General features: G+C 48.3%; 1 protein-coding gene across 1 annotated transcript in view; it reads right to left on the bottom strand.

Moving 5' to 3' along the window:
• The window catches only part of TPH2 (tryptophan hydroxylase 2), a 118,195-nt gene extending 109,764 nt beyond the window's left edge, over positions 1 to 8,431 (bottom strand). Inside the window, exons 1-4 of the mRNA XM_029078578.1 lie at positions 8,239 to 8,431; positions 5,573 to 5,725; positions 4,529 to 4,712; positions 4,319 to 4,419 (exon numbers count right to left, since the gene is read on the bottom strand). Of these exons, the coding sequence (XP_028934411.1) occupies positions 4,319 to 4,419; positions 4,529 to 4,712; positions 5,573 to 5,725; positions 8,239 to 8,343 (543 nt within the window). The 5' untranslated portion in view covers positions 8,344 to 8,431. The remainder of the gene's footprint in view (positions 1 to 4,318; positions 4,420 to 4,528; positions 4,713 to 5,572; positions 5,726 to 8,238) is intronic.
• Positions 8,432 to 16,947: the final 8,516 nt, after the last annotated feature.

The following is a 16,947-nucleotide window of genomic DNA, read 5'->3' as shown; positions in this document are numbered from 1 at the left end:
AGTCCTATTTCCCTTTTCTTCCACTCCCTTCTGGGTCACCTTGACGTGCTCTCTTTATTCAACCCCACATCCAGCCCTCAGCACTATATACCTAACCATACTTTTATTATTTAGCTCACCTCCTCCAAGAGGCCTTCCCAGACTGAGCTTCCCCTTTTCCCTCTGCTCCCTCTCTGCTCCCCCTTCACCTCCCTTCAGCTAAGCTCCCTTTCCCTCTGCTCCTCCCCCTCTCCCTTCCCCTCCCCTCAGCACTGTGCTCATTTGTATATATTATTTATTACCCTATTTATTTTGTTAATGAGGTGTCCATCCCCTTGATTCTATTTATCGTGCTTAAGTTGTCTTGTTTTTGTCTGTCTCCCCCGATTTGACTGTAAGCCTGTCGATGGGCAGGGATTGTCTCTGTTGCCGAATTGTACATTCCAAGCGCTTAGTATTCATTCATTCAATAGTATTTATTGAGTGCTTACTATGTGCAGAGCACTGTACTAAACACTTGGAATGTACAAATGGGTAACAGATAAAGACTGTCCCTGCCCTTTGACGGGCTCACAGTCTAATCGGGGGAGACAGACAAGAACAATGGCAATGAATAAAATCAAGGGGAAGAACATCTCATTAAAACAATAGCAAATAAATAGAATCAGGGTGGTGTACATCTCATTAATAAAATAAATAGGGTAACGAAGATATATACAGTTGAGCAGATGAGTACAGTGCTGAGGGGATGGAACGGTAGAGGGGGAGGAGCAGAGGGAAAGGGAGGAGAAGAGGGTTTAGCTGCGGAGAGGTGAAGGGGGGGTAGAGGGAGCAGAGGGAAAAGGGGAGCTCAGTCTGGGAAGGCCTCTTGGAGGAGGAGAGCTTTAAGTAGGGTTTTGAAGAGGGGAAGAGAATTAGTTTGGCAGAGGTGAGGAGGGAGGGCGTTCCGGGACCGCGGGAGGACGTGGCCCGGGGGTCGACGGCGGGATAGGCGAGACCGGGGGACGGTGAGGAGGTGGGTGGTGGAGGAGCGGAGCGTGCAGGGTGGGCAATAGAAAGAGAGAGGGGAGAAGAGGTAGGAGGGGGCAAGGTGATGGAGAGCCTCGAAGCCAAGCGTGAGGAGTTTTTGTTTCGTGCGGAGGTCGATAGGCAACCACTGGAGGTTTTTAAGAAGAGGAGTGACATGCCCAGATCGTTTCTGCAGGAGAGTGAGTCGGGCAATGGAGTGAATAACAGACTGGAGCGGGGCGAGAGAGGAGGAAGGGAGATCAGAGAGAAGGCTGACACAGTAGTCTAGCCAGGATATTACGAGAGCCCGTAGCAGTAAGGTAGCCAGCCGTTTGGGTGGAGAGAAAAGGGCGGATCTTGGCGATATTATAAAGGTGAGACCGGCGGGTCTCGGTAACGGATCGGATGTGCGGGGTGAACGAGAGAGCTGAGTCAAAGATGACACCGAGGTTGAGGGCCCAAGAGACGAGAAGGATGGTCGTACCAACCACGGTGATAGGGAAGTCAGAGAGAGGACCGGGCTTGGGAGGGAAGATGAGGAGCTCAGTCTCGCTCATGTTGAGTTTTAGGTGGCAGGCCGATATCCAGGTAGAGACGTCGTGGAGGAAGGAGGAGATGCGAGCCTGAAGGGAGGTGGAGAGGACGGGGCAGAGATGTAGATCTGCATGTCATCTGCGTAGAGATGGTAGTTGAAGTCGTGAGAGCGGATGAGTTCACCGAGGGAGTGAATGTAAATGGAGAACAGAAGAGGGCCGAGAACTGACCCTTAAGGAACTCCAACAGTTAGAGGATGGGATGGGGAGCAGGAGCCCGCAAAGGAGACCGAGAATGACCGGCCAGAGAGATAAGAGGAGAACCGGGAGAGGACGGAGTCCGTGAAGCCAAGGTGAGATAAGGTGTGGAGGAGAAGGGGATGGTCGACAGTGTCCAAGGCAGCTGAGAGGTCAAGGAGGATTAGAATAGAGTAGGAGCCATTGGATTTGGCAAGAAGGAGGTCGTGGGTGATCTTAGAGAGAGCAGTCTCGATAGAGTACGGTGCAGTGCTTCGTACAGTGCTCTGCACGTAGTAAGTGCTCAATAAATACTATTGAATGAATGAATCCCCTTGATTCTATCTATCATGCTTAAGTTGTCTTGTTTTTGTCCGTCCGTCTCCTCCGATTAGACCGTAAATCCATCGATGGGCAGGGATTGTCTCTATCTTTTGCCGAATTGTACATTCCAAGCGCTTAGTGCAGTGCTCGCTCATAATAAGCGCTTAATAAATACTATTGAATGAATGAATGAATATATAAACTTTTTTTGAGAAGCATCGTGGTGTAGTGGATAGAGCACGGTCCTGGGAGTCAAAAGGTCAGGGTTCTAATCTTGGCTCCACCGCTTGTTTGCTGTGGGATTTGGGGCCAGTCACATCACTTCTCGGTGCCTCAGTTCCCTCGTCTGCGAAATAGGGATCAGGGCTGTGAGCCCCGTGTGCGACAGTGGAAAGAGCCCGGGCTTGGGAGTCAGAGGTCATGGGTTCTAATTCCGCCTCTGCCACATGTCAGCTGTGTGACCTTGGGCGAGTCACTTCACTTCTCTGTGCCTCAGTTAACTCATCTGGAAAATGGGAATTAAGCCTCTGAGCCCACGTGGGATAACCTGATTACCTTGTATCTACCCCAGCACTTAGAACAGTGCCTGGCACATAGTAAGCGCTTAACATATGCCATTATTATTATTATTATTATTATTACCTATAGATTATGTATTCCTGACCTCACCGTACTTGATTCAGGTAGAAGAGAGTCTTATATGTCTTTGGGCTAAATACAAATAAATGGGAACCCCCGCTTTAGACTCTAAACTCATGGAGGACTGGGAATCTGTCCACCAACTCTGTTGTACTGAACTTTCCCAAGTGCTTAGTACAGTGCTCTCCCCACAGTGAGCGCTCAATAAATCCAACTGATTGATTGATTGGAGAAGCAGCATGGCTCAGTGGAAGGAGCCCGGGCTTGGGAGTCAGAGGTCATGGATTCGAATCCCAACTCTGCCACTTGGCAGCTGGGTGACTGTGGGCAAGTCACTTTACTTCTCTGTGCCTTGGTTCCCTCATCTGGAAAATGGGGATTAAGACTGTGAGCCTCACGTGGGACAACCTGATGACCCTGTATCGCCCCCAGTCCTTAGAACACTGCTCTGCACATAGTAAGCGCTTAACAAATACCAACATTATTATCATTATTATTGATTGAACAGAAGGGTTGACTTGCAAATAATAAGGAGCCCGATGCTCTTCTAGACTTTAAGCTTGTTGTGGGCAGGGAGCATGTCTACCAACGCTTTTGAATTGTAGTCTCCCAAGCACTTAGTATGGTGCTCCGCAGATAATAAGTGTTCAATAAATACCATTGATGGATTGATTGATTGGACAGAGATGACGTTTTGGGCAGAGGAGATTGTGAACGTATTTGGGTGGCTTAGATCCCTTCACGACGGACCTGGTGGAAAGAGCATGCCAAGCCCCACTGGAAGCATTTTTTTGTCCCTATTTCCCCTGAGCCCAAACTAGCCCTATGAACTAGGAATGCAGAAAAGAAGATATTCTTTCATCCACTTCATATTAATGTCTGTCTTCCCCTTTAGCATGGAAGTTCATTACCGGCAGGGAGCGTTTCTGCTAATTTTGTTGTATTGCACTCTTCCAAGTGCTTAGTAGAGTGCTCTGCACATATTAAGTGCTCAATAGATGCAAGTGATTGACTGATCTACTCCCTTCCAACCCCAAAGAAAAATTCCCAGCTAACAATAATAATAATAATGTTGGTATTTGTTAAGCGCTTACTATGTGCCGAGCACTGTTCTAAGCACTGAGGTAGACACAGGGGAATCGGGTGGTCCTACGTGGGGCTCACAGTCTTAATCCCCATTTTATAGATGAGGTAACTGAGGCACCGAGAAGTTAAGTGACTTGCCCAAAGTCACACAGCTGACAAGAGGCCGAGCCGGGATTCAAACCCATGACCGTGCTCTTTCCACTGAGCCACGCTGCTTCCTTCACTCCACAAAAACAGAGTCAAGCCTGGTTCGCCGTTGCCCAAGTGGTCATTTCCGTGCCCAAATTCCTCACAGAATATGGCAGAGAACTTCAAATTTGGATTCCCTCTCCGACCTTTTGAAAAATAAATCCTGGGAAAATGTCATCCCTCTCACCTCACTATAGCTGAAAGGAGGTTTAATGAACTGGAGGGAAGTTTCCAGTCCTACCCCGTGACGATAATATCGCTTCTGCCACAATAAAGCACTCCCGCACGGTACAGCATCATTAGTATTTTTACGGCACGCTTACCGGATGATCTGCGTCAAGCTCGGAACCGTACATGAGAACTCTGTGAGAACATCTGTCTAGTTCGGAGATCTTCCGGGGAAACCACGGAACACCATCAAGGTCTGTCGGGAATACGGTGTGAGGTCACAGCATTAAAAGGCCAGCGTCTACCTTTCCACTCAACGTCTGTCAGATTACAATACCGAACGACCGGTAAAAAAGCTGCCTTGCCTTCCTCGTCCGGCCAGATGTTCTCGGGCGGATTCAGTGTCACGATAGTCGTCTGAAACTTCAGCGACTGGATGAGCTCGTTGAACTCTTTCTTGCTGCAATCACAGTCAACGAAGATCTCAACCTCAGAATTTCTTCTCTTGGACTTTCTCGACTCGATGTGAACCATGTTTACGTGCTTTTCCTATGGAGACACGACAGGCCGAGCCTCAAGCCAAAATGATCCTCCGTGTCAAATACCGGTCAGTGAATTAGTACAGTGCTCTGCACACAGTAAGCACTCCATAAATACTTCTGATTGACTGAACTGATCTTCAAACGCCTACAGTTTACAAGAACTGCACTAAGAGTTTTGAAAGCAACAGAAACAGAGAGTGCTGCCTTTGACTTTGCGATCAAATAAAGGAGCATAACACAAACACAAAAATAAAGAAAAATGTGCATAGAACAAAGGACACGAAGTATGGCCTTATTAGGCCATGCACAGGTGTGAGGCCAGAGATGATCTGGATAATTGAACTATTTTCTTTAAAAAAATAAATTACAAAATAAAAAACATGGCTACCTTTCCTGCGTCATTGGCAAATGGGTAGATGAGTCTGAAAATTAAAGGGGGCTGAACAGTCCCAGGTTTTTAGATAATTTAGTTAGCGACATTTCGAGTTGTCACTGAATTTCAGTGGTGGAGTTCTCTACCTGGTGATCGATTCCCATTTAAGATTCCAGGGATGCGATCGCTTATAAAGTTTGGCGCTTTCAGGCATTTTTAGCACGTCACCAGAACAAAACATGCAGCTCTTATCAGGCAAGCACAGGGGTTGTGGGGAAAGGCTGGCTAACCCAGTTTTCTGGGTAGCCTGAGCCAGTTACACAGGTTTTTATTTCGTTTGAAAATTCTCAAAAACGTCGGCTTCGCGCATTTGAACATCAGCAATTAGAGCGTTTCCTCGAAGGAATACCTCTAATAATATTTCACACAGATGATAGCTACCTGACAATGCCCTCTCCAGAGAGTCACGTTATGTGATGATTCTTAACATCTACCTGAAAGAGTTTTAGGGCTTTGACTAATCCGCCAACTTCATTTTTCAAGGAAAAGACCACTGCCGTCTTTCCACTCTCAGCGGTTGTCTCACTTTTTCCGCTCCCTTTATTGCCTTTCTTATCTTCGTTTTTTCCGGCGTTGGCTCTGTTTAGCTGCAGGAAATAAAATACGGCGGACTATGATTGCTGGAGGAGAGGGAGAGGGGAGAAGGGATCAACTGGGGATGTTTCACGGACGACCATTTGATATTCCATTCCTCTTGACCATTTTCCCCCCAGTAGACTGTGAGCCCGTCACTGGGCAAGGATGGTCTCTATCTGTTGCAGAATTGTACATTCCAAGCGCTTAGTACAGCGCTCTGCACATAGTAAGCGCTCAATAGATACTATTGAATGAATGAATGAATTTTTCCAATATTCTGGCCATCGTTCTTGCCATGCTAATCAGTCTGGAGCTGGTGTAGGGGTTAAGAAGGCCCTAGATTGGGCGATCAACTCATTTCCAGGACTCGATGTTGAAAAATCCCTCTCCCCGGAGTCAAATACGGTTTCATGGTGCAATCGAAAATTTCAGTGTTAATACAGTTAGGAGATTGTTAGTGTTAATACAGTGAGAGAGTGTTAATACAGCTCTCCCACTAAGTCATTTTAGAGTGAGGTCATTACAATACATCTTATAGAAACAACATAAGCCGTTTAAATGATAACAAAAAAGCTGGAAGATTTGTCTTTCCTACATCCTCGGCTCTACTTTCCAATTAAATCCATACATTAAATAACATTTCACCTCCTTTTCATGGGCAGAAATTAATTAAACTACCTTCTGCAGCTTCAGTTCCTTAATTTTACGTTGTCAGAGGGGACCTAAATTTAGAAACCCAGCAGAAAGGAGTACAGCGGGTAAACCCCCGTAAGTTATGTCACTGTGGATAAGATTTGAAGTGATTGTCACATCCAGGCATTAGAAAACTGGGTAATTTATCATCACGCTCCAACAGAGGAATGTGTAGAACTGAAAGCTATTCAAACTTCATTAACTATGCAAGATACTACAGTACATGATTAAACAGTAACTAGTAGCTCTAGTTTGTTAATAATAAGGATGACAGATTCTCATGAGTCAGAGCACAGTCAGAAATAAAAGAATAACACCGGGGAATAAAATCATTCGTACATTTCCTTTGACAGCCAACTGCAAGAGGTTGGCGGAATGTTTTTCTCTTCATCAGAACGCACACAGAACTCTGCAGTTCCCCGGGGGCTTCTGAGGATTGGAAAAGTCGAGATCTTTCCCATTTGAAATTAAAATTTCAGACTCACGATATTCGAAACTATTAAGGAAATGAAGAAGTGACAATCTGCTACTCTCTCCTCGTGTTCCCTTTGCTCCTTGCTTTACGTTTCAGATGTTAGCATTTCGGGCTATATTGTACTATTAGCACTCATTAGCTTTCTCAGCACAGAAAATTACAGCAGATAGAAAGAAGTTCACGATTTTAATGGGAAGATATGAGAAGAGACGGCTCTTTGCTTTTGACAAATTACGTTTATACTTATTCCAGCAGGGCAGCATCTCTTATACATCTTCAACACCCTGACCCTCTTCACACTACTTAAGTATTTAAATAGCATATCAGGCATGAGGCACTAGGTTTTTGCCATTGAACTTCATCTGTTTCAGTCCTGAGGAGAAAACTTTAAAAAGCATCATCTCAATCCAAGTATCTTACTAAAGTATTAGAAAGATAAAATCTATAAGCTGATTTTAAACAAACTGGCTACAGACAATTTTATGGAACTTTCTGTTTACCGAGATACAGTTTTAAATTCACCACAGTGACAAATTTATTTTTTTATCATTATTATTATTAATAATAATCATAATATCGGCACGGTGCGAGCCTGTCCATTCAAAGCTAAAACAAATAGACTTTCCTCTCTACGGCTGGAAGACTCTGATGTGGGCAAAATTAAATTATTAGTCGATGTTTTTAATGCTTGAAAACCTGGTGTTTTTTGTGAATTCCTGTGGTTTTTATCTCAAATCAAGACCTAACACAAGTCCCTTTTGCTTCATCCCTTTATATAAAGGCTTCGTAAGCCAAAACAAACGCATTTCTCTTTTCATTTCTCCCCAAACTAAACGGGCGAGAGAAAGCATTTTCAAAATGAACACAATCGTTTGTTTTCCTCCCAACGAGCTTGGAAAATCCAGTTTTAGAGAGCTCTGGGGTTAAGACAATCGATCGGGCTGTCTTGGAATATAATAACGGAAAATAACTCTCGTGTATTCACAAACGAGACTGTGCTGTGGGAGCAAACCTAGGACCCAAAGAAATCACTCTATCTCCTCTTCCCCGACAGCAAGGAGCTTCGTGGACTCCGCTATTCAGGGGCTGAGCTGGTGCCAGAGGGAAAGTGGGCTAGGCACGGTCTCTCCTGCCGTTGAGCGAAGAGTTTTTTTCCAACTCTGAGCAGGAAACTTTCTGGTTGGGCCTTCCGAACCGGTGGTTAAATCCTATCCCACGGGGGGGCACCTGCCATTTCAGTGGCAGAAGGGAAGAGGAGAATGCATATGGACTGGCCACCCAGTTGCTCTTCCCCGGGGACAGGGTGGGCTCCTTCCTAAGCGCTGCTCTCCCCTGCGAGGCTTCTTCGGTACTCACTGTTAAGTTGCCGAACAGCTGGTGTTCTTCAGGCACAGCGGAGTCCAGGGAAAACCCCCTCCTGGCCCAGTATTTACTGGAAAACATCATCATGGCCGGCTGCATGGGGTCGCCCTGTAATTTCCTTTCTCTACAGCAGGGGAGAATCGAGGCTGAGGCTGGAGCTGAGGTTGTGGCAAGGGGAGGGGAGGAGGAGGAAGAAGAGGAGGAGGAGAGTGGAATGGAGAGGAGGAGGAGGAGGAAGGGGAGTTGATATAGTTGGATGGAGAGGAGGAGGAGAAGGAGGAGGGGAGTTGGATGGAGAGGAGGAGGAGGGGGAGGGGAGTTGGATGGAGAGGAGGAGGAGAGTGGGATGGAGAGGAAGAAGGGGAGGAGGAGGAAGGGGGAGCTGGATGGAGAGGAGGAGGAGGACAATGGGATGGAGAGGAGGAGGAGGAGGAGGAGAAAGGGGAGTTAATATAGTTGGATGGAGAGGAGGAGGAGGAGGGGAGTTGGATGGAAAGGAGGAGGAGAGTGGGATGGAGAGGAAGAAGGGGAGGAGGAGGAAGGGGGAGCTGGATGGAGAGGAGGAGGAGGAGGACAATGGGATGGAGAGGAGGAGGAGGAGGAGAAAGGGGAGTTAATATAGTTGGATGGAGAGGAGGGGGAGGAGGGGAGTTGGATGGAAAGGAGGAGGAGGAGGAGGAGGAGACTGGGATGGAGAGGAGGAGGAGGAAGGGGGAGTTGGATGAAGGAGAAGGAGGAGGAGGAGGAGGAAGGGGGAGTTGGATGGAGAAGAGGAGGAGGAGGGGAGTTGGGTGGAGAGGAGGAGGAGGAGGAGAAGGAGGAGAGGAGTTGGATGGAGAGGAAGAGGAGGAGGGAGAAAAGGAGGAGGGGGCCAAAGAGGAGGAGGAGAAAGGAGAAGGAGGGCAGAAAGGAGAAGGGAGAAGAGGAGGGGAAGTGGGGGGGAAGAGGAAGGATAAGAGAGGAGGGAAAAGGAGAAAGAAGAGCAAAAGGAGAAGGGGACAAGGGAGGGAAAGAGGAATAGAGGGAAGAAAAGGAGGGAAGAGGAGGAAAAAGAAGAGGAAAAAGAGCAGGAGGAGGAGGAGGGGGAGGAAGAAGAGGAGGAGGAGGAGGAAGAGGTAGAGCCCGAGGGGTTGGGGTGGGAGAGGCCGGCTCCCAGCAGACGGGTGAGCTGTCCAGGGCGCAGGGGCTGGAAGCGGAGCAGTGCGTACTGAAGCCTTCGGGCTCCTTTATATACGTGGCTGGAACTGATGCGCGACTGATTAGAGGGAAGATTCATTTCTGGCTCCCGATGGCCAAGCTCAGATTAAGGACCTGCAGTCTCGGGTTATCTGAGCTCAGAAAGCCATTCGTTTCCCAGCTGGGTGGCCCTTCCTAGCCTGTAAGAGAAAACGCCTCCAAAGAACTGGGGCCTCTGGGTTCTCGGTCCAGGGGAATACTGTCTTTCCCTTGCAATTGTCTGTGTACTTATTCCTCCCGAGGCCTCCTAGGCCTCATCTCAGCATTGGAATGGGTGCGAATTAACCCTCGGTCTGAACGTAGTTCTTCTCGTACGGTCTTCGATTAAATTCAACTGACTGTTGCTGCCCGATCCTAACCCCGGCATCGGTTTACTGTTCCTTAGCTCACTCTGGCTCTACTCTTTCACTCTAGCACGTCTATTCCCACAGGTAATATTTTTGGCTTTCTCACTGGCATGAGGGTGTTCGGCCTATCCTGGCACTTGGAATGCTTCCCCCCTCACGATGCCCTTTGGCAAAGCCGTTGACCATCCCCGCATCCTTCGATGGTAGCGTTCCGTTAGCGTCTTCTTCGCCCTGAACTCTCACCGTCCGGCGGACGCTTGTTAATTGAAGGTGTTTCCGATCGGTTAAATAACTGAAATTAAATGCGGAAGACGTTCTGGGAAAAGCGTCTGTCGTGGGTCGACGGGGTTTTCCATTACACCGGAAGGTGGTGACCTCAAGGCGACCTCAATATCGAACCAGCTTCACCCAAGCAACAAAGAAAAAACAGCTAATTATCCCATTCCGTAGGTGGTGGTCAAGGCGACTGGCTCTTGTCCAGTGGAAACCGGTCTGCTTTAGTGGACACCATTAGCCGGTTGTTTTCTGTTGGATGCTGCATACTAACTTTGAATCTCAACGGGGACTTAAATTGGAAAAAACTATTTCAGTTTTCGGAGGAATTTTTTTTTCTGGATTTAGCTTTCTTAAACACAGATAAAACTATTCCAAACTAAGGCTGGCCTCCGCTTTCTATAAAAAAATAAAGAGGCGAAATCAAGGTCAAAGTAAAATGAATGCAGAAATTTCATGTGAGTTGAGTATCTTTGCATTTCGATCACTACTTTGGTTACTATAGGCCCCTCTTCCTTCATTCCTTCTAACTCTTACAATTTGACATTCTGGATTTTGTTCATTTAAACAAAGAAACTCTCATTTGTATTGAAAAAAGCAGCCTCTTGGCTTATCTGGGGGTAACGGGCAGCTTTATTGTATATTTTCAACCCAATAGCATTTCACTGAAATATTAAAGGATTTACCAACCGCACAGAAGAATCTACCGTGGGAGGCCAAAATTTTAGAAATTTCAAATAGAAACAGGCCGAGAAGAGAACAACAGTGAAAAGGAGGGTTCGAATTCCCAAAGATAAAATTTGGGTCCGATCCTGGTGTAAAGTTCCAAATGAATGAGTAGGGAAAATGCCACCAAATAGTCGTGAGAAGAATTGGCAGTTTTCCTGGAAATTCTATTTCATCAGGAGGGCCTGTAACAAAATGTGAAGCAAGAAAATCAGGTTGAATAAATTTCCTACCCAATATTTGCACTGTCTTCAGCCATACCAGTAGTAGATAAACGATTTTACCGGTAATCGTTTCAACTAACTTAAAAAAGGAAACAGGAGATGAAATTGGTCTTGTTTTTTTCTATCTCATATGCACAGACGATGCTGGTAACGGTACGTAGTTCTTGAAAAATATCTAAAAATGAAGAGCTGCATGAAACCCATAGAAGGAAACAATGTGGGGAAATATAGAGAAGCAGCGTGGCTCAGTGGAAAGAGCCCGGGCTTGAGAGTCCGAGGTCATGGGTTCGAATTCTCTGCCACTTGGCAGCTGTGTGACTGTGGGCAAGTCACTTCACTTCTCTGGGCCTAAGGTACCTCATCTGTAAAATTAGATTTAGATTCTAAATCGATTAGATCGATTAGACTGTAAGCCCGCCAAAGGGCAGGGACTGTCTCTATCTGTTACCGATTTGAACATTCCAAGCGCTTAGTAAAGTGCTCTGCACATAGTAAGTGCTCAATAAATCCTATTGAATGAATGAAATGGGGATTAACTGTGAACCTGATTACCCCCCAGCGCTTAGAACAGCGCTCTGCACATAGTAAGCAGTTAAATACCATTATTATATATATATGTGAATATATATACAAATGGAGTTAAATACTATCGAATCACTTTACCCACCTTATTAACTGAGCACATCTTTACTGTTTATTCAATAAATCAATTGTATTTACTGAACACTTACTGGGGGCAAAACCCTGTACTAAGCGCTTGCTAGAGTGCAATATAACGATATAACAGATGCATTTCCGGCCCACGACAAGTTTACAGTCTAGAGGCGTTAAAGCCGACGGTAAGGGGTTTCTGCGTGATGGAGAGGCGGATGGGCAACCACTGGAGGTTCGGGAGGAGTTGGGGATACGCGGACCGGACGTCCTTGAAAAAAAAAAAAACGATCCGGGCAGCAGAGTGAAGTCTGGACTGGAGCGGGGAAACACAGGCCACCGGGAAGTCGGCGAGGAGGCTGATAAATCGAGGCGGGATAGGATGAGTGATTGGAATAACGTGGTAGCTTTTGGGACGAGGAGATAAAGGACGGACTTCAGCAACGTTGCGGAGGACTTAGTGACAGACTGAATAGGTGGGTTGAAGGGGAGAGAGAATTCAAGGCTAAATACAAGGTTACGGGCTTGGGAGATAGGAAGGATGGCGGTGCTGTCTACAGTGATGGGAAAGTCAGGGAAAGGACAGGGTTTGGGTGGAAAGAAAGATTTCAGACACGTTAAGTTGGAGGTGAACGTAGGATATCCAAGTAGAGCGTTAATTACCACGGCACCCCTATGGAGAAATGGGGAATGGAGAGAGAAAATTGTATCTACGGTCAGAATAAAGAGGAGGAAGCCGAAGTTGGAGGGGATGAATAACTTCCTCAAGAACCCACAGAGCGAGGCAGGGAAGGAGTGGATATCTCCACTCGCAGAATAAAAGGCAAAATGTCCTCGACCAAATGGAGACAACAATGTTGGTATTTGTTAAGCGCTTACTACGTGCCGAGCACTGTCCTAAGCGCTGGGGTAGATACAGGGTAATCAGGCTGTCCCGCGTGAGGCTCACAGTCTTAATCCCCATTTTACAGATGAGGTAACTGAGGCACAGAGAAGTTAAGTGACTTGCCCACAGTCACACAGCTGACAACTGGCAGAGCAAAGATTCGAACCCACGACCTCTAACTCCCAAGCCCTTGCTCTTTCCACTAGACGTGATCGGAAAGAAGCCGTTGGGCAGTGACATCGGCAGAGAGGAAACTTGAAGCCTAACACGTCTACGGGCTGTGATTTGGGGCGTCCAACGGGACTCTGCTAGGGTCCACTCTGGGAATTCCAGCTCAGAGTTCGAAACGCGGCTCAGTCCCGGTGCCGCCGTGATCCGTGAGAAGCAGCGCGGCTCAGTGGAACGAGTCCGGGCCGGGGAGTCAGAGGTCGTGGGTCCGAATCCCGGCCCCGCCACCCGTCAGCTGGGTGACTCCGGACAAGTCACTTACCTTCTCTGGGCCTCAGTTCGCTCAGCTGGAAAACGGGGATGAAGACGGTGAGACCCACGCGGGACAACCTGATGACCTCGTATCCATCCCAGCGCTTAGAACGGTGCTCGGCACATAGTAAGCGCCTAAGAAATTTCATCGCTGTTATTGTCTCAGTGGACATATCAAAATGTGAGTCAAGAGCCACGGTAGCGGGGCGGTGGCGCCTAGGAGGGAATGGAGACCCGACACTTATATGTTCTGTAGTAGCTCTGGGATGGAGAGTGTGTGGGGGGAGAAAAAAAGGCTCCTGAGAAGGCAAGTGGAACTAGAAGTGGAAAGAGCCCAGGCTTGGGAGTCAGAGGTCATGGGTTCGAATCCCGGCTGTGCCATGTCTCCGCTTTGTGACTGCGGCCCACTTCTCTGGGCCTCAGTGACCTCATCTGCAAAATGGGGATGAAGACTGTGAGCCTCACATGGGACAACCTGATGACCCTGTATCTCCCCCAGCACTTAGAACAGTGCTCTGCACATAGTAAGCGCTTAACAAATACCAACATTATTATTATTATTATGATTATTAGAAGTGTGGCTCAGTGGAAAGAGCCTGGGCTTGGGAGTCGGAGGTCATGGGTTCAAATCCCTGCTCTGCCACTTCTCTGCTTTGTGACTGTGGGCAAGTCACTTCACTTCTCTGGGCCTCGGTTCCCTCAGCTGGAAAATGGGGATGAAGACTGTGAGCCTCACGTGGGGCAACCTGATGACCCTGTACCTACCCCAGCGTTTAGAAGGGTGCTTGGCACGTAGTAAGCGCTTAAATACCGACATTATTATTATTACTCTCCCAGACAGCACAGCGTTCAGCTCAGAGTAAGTCTCGGGGATGGCCAGTGATGATAAACAGGGCAGGTCTCCTGAAAGAGAGACGTCAAGAGGAGATCTTGAAGACGGGGACGGGCTGAGGTGAAGAAGGAAAGGGATCCAGGCAGGGATTTCATTTTAGTTCAACACCGGTGAGGTCGCTGAGTCTTTCCCCCTAGACCCAATCCTCTTCTGTAGACACCACCACCACCCTCCTCGGCCCGGCGGCCATCATCCTCGGGATCCTTGGGATGGTCGTCGGTTCCTCCCCGTCTTTCGGCTCCCACATTCGATCCGCTTCTAAGGAAGCAGCGTGGCCCGGTGGAAGGAGCCCAGGCCTGGGAGACAGAGGACCTGGGTTCTAATCCCACCTCCACCGTCTAACTGCTTGGGACCTCGGGCGAGTCGCTTAACCGCTCTGTGCTCGGGTTCCCTCATCTGCAAAACGGGGATCGGATACTTGTTCTCCCTCCTACACAGAGCGCGGTCCCCGTGTGGGACTCGAAGATCCTATATATCCCCCAGCGTTCAGTACAGTGTTTGGCACGCGGTAAGCGTTTAACAGTTTGCTAACAACACCGCAACTGATCCTGCCAGTTACTTTTCCATAACGTTTCCCGATCCATCCCTTCTCCTCCGCCCTGGCAGCCACCTCCCTAGTCCAAGCACCTGATAGAGCGCGGGCCTGGGAATCAGAAGGTCACGGGTTCTAATTCCGACCGGTCTGCCGTGGGGCCTTGGGCCGGTCACTTCACTTCTCTGGGCCTCGGCGACCTCACCTCTAAAATGGGGCTTGAGGGACTGGGAGCCCCACGTGGGACAGGGACTGCGTCCAACCCCATCTGCTCGCATCCACCCCGGCGTTCAGTACAGTGCCTGGCCCGGAGTAAGTGCCGGGGGGATTAAAATGGGGATTAAGATTGTGAGCCCCTTGTGGGACCACCTGATTACCTCGTATTCCCCCCAGGCGCTCAGAACAGTGCTTGGCACCTAGCGTGGCTCAGTGGAAAAAGCACAGGCTTTGGAGTCAGAGGTCATGAGTTCAACTCCCAGCTCTGCCACTCGTCAGCTGTGTGACTGTGGGCAAGTCACTTCACTTCTCTGTGCCTCAGTTACCTCATCTGTAAAATGGGGAATAAGACTGTGAGCCCCACGTGGGACAACCTGATTCCCCTGTGTCTACCCCAGCGCTTAGAACAGTGCTCTGCACATAGTAAGCGCTTAACAAATACCAACATTATTATTATTATTATTAAACGCTTAACAAATACCATCGTTATTATTAACAGGTATAATTTTATTATTATTACTCTGGCTCGTGTCCCTGTCTCATTCGGCACTACACACCGTTGTCTGGGTCATCTTCCAAGAATGTTACTGGGCATAAAACTGTCTCTCCCCTCCTCCCAAACCCCAGCTAACACCCATTTGATAGCCTCGTTCCTCCTCCTGCTCTCATTATTTGGGAAACGATTTATGTCGGCCAATCTTCCACCATCATATTATAAGCTACTTTAAGGCAATAATAATATAGTATCTGCTACGCTACGTGGTAACCGCTGTTCTAAGCGCTGGGGCAGATACAAGGTAATGAGGTTGTCCCACGTGGGGCTCCCAGTCTTCATCCCCATTTAACAGGCGAGGTCACTGAGGCCCAGAGAAGTGATTTGCCCAAGGTCACAGAGCAGACAAGGGACGGAGCCGGGATTAGAACCCATGTCCTCTGACTCCCAAGCCCGGGCTCATGGAACTAGGCCACACTGCTTCTCTTGAACTTCAACAGCCCAAGAGAGTGTTCTGTACATAGAGTGCGTTCAATAAATACCACTGATTGATCGATCAATTAATAATATTTGTTAAGCGCTTACTAAGTGCCAAGCTCTGTGCTAAGTGCTGGAGTAGGTACAGGTCATCAGTTGGCCCACGTGGGGCTCCCGGTCTTTATCCCTATTTTCCAGATGAGGTAACTGAGGCACAGAGAAGTGAAGTGACTTGCCCACAGTCACACAGCTGATACGTGGCGGGGCCGGGGGTAGAACCCGCGCCCTGATTCGACCAATCTGATCAACAGATCAGATCCACTGTCACCGGTGGGTTGGGTGGGGTCCCCTGCTAGAGAAGCAGCGCGCCTCGGCGGAAAGAGCCCGGGCTTGGGAGTCAGCGGTCACGGGTTCGAATCCCAGCCCTGCCGCTCGTCAGCTGTGTGACGGTGGGCAAGTCGCTTCACTCCTCTGGGCCTCGGTTCCCTCGTCTGGAAAACGGGGATGAAGACTGTGAGCCCCGACCTGGTAAGCTTGTATCTACCCCAGAGCTTGGAACAGTGCTTGGCACTGAGTAAGCGCTTAAGAAGCACCATCATTATTATTATTTCATGATTATTTCATGGCGGTTGTCTTGTCGTCTGCCTTAAATCCACCTTTAGGGTCACGGTATGGAACGTCTGAAGATTTCAATGGTATTTATTGAGCACTTACTGCGTACGGGACACTGTCCCGAGCACTTACAAGACTACGATAGAGCCGACAGACGTGATCCCTGCCCACGAGGAGCTAACTTTTAAAAACGCTTAATTCGCCCCACTAAATCCTCAAATTGGACCGGTCGTGGAGTCATCTAACCCCTTCTCGCAACTCGTGACCGGCACAGCCAAACTCTACCCACTGGCTGCAGTTATTACGGTTTTCTGGCTAAAGTCCTATCCGCCTCTCAGATGGCCAGCCTCCCTAGCCGGAATGGGGTTTCTCCTCAATCGGGGGTCGGCTCTGTCAGGAAAGAAGACAGGAAAATCTCTCTCCGCCTTTTGCTTTTTTTCTTCCTCGAGTGAAGAGAGACGGATCAGGGGCTCGCAGGGTCGTGGCAGCCATCAAATGACTCGCTTCACCACATTCCGATCGCATCTACGGGGGCCGCATCACACCGTGGAAATATTTCTCCTAACCACGGTTTCGCCTTAGGCAGGGGAAGACAGGATATTTTTCAGTTTAACTCCATTTTCCAAACCGCTTACTCTCCCGGAGCAACCTCCTCACA

This window comes from Ornithorhynchus anatinus, chromosome 14 (assembly GCF_004115215.2).
Source record: "Ornithorhynchus anatinus isolate Pmale09 chromosome 14, mOrnAna1.pri.v4, whole genome shotgun sequence".
NCBI lineage: Eukaryota > Metazoa > Chordata > Mammalia > Monotremata > Ornithorhynchidae > Ornithorhynchus > Ornithorhynchus anatinus.
This window is presented reverse-complemented; position numbering and strand designations above follow the sequence as displayed.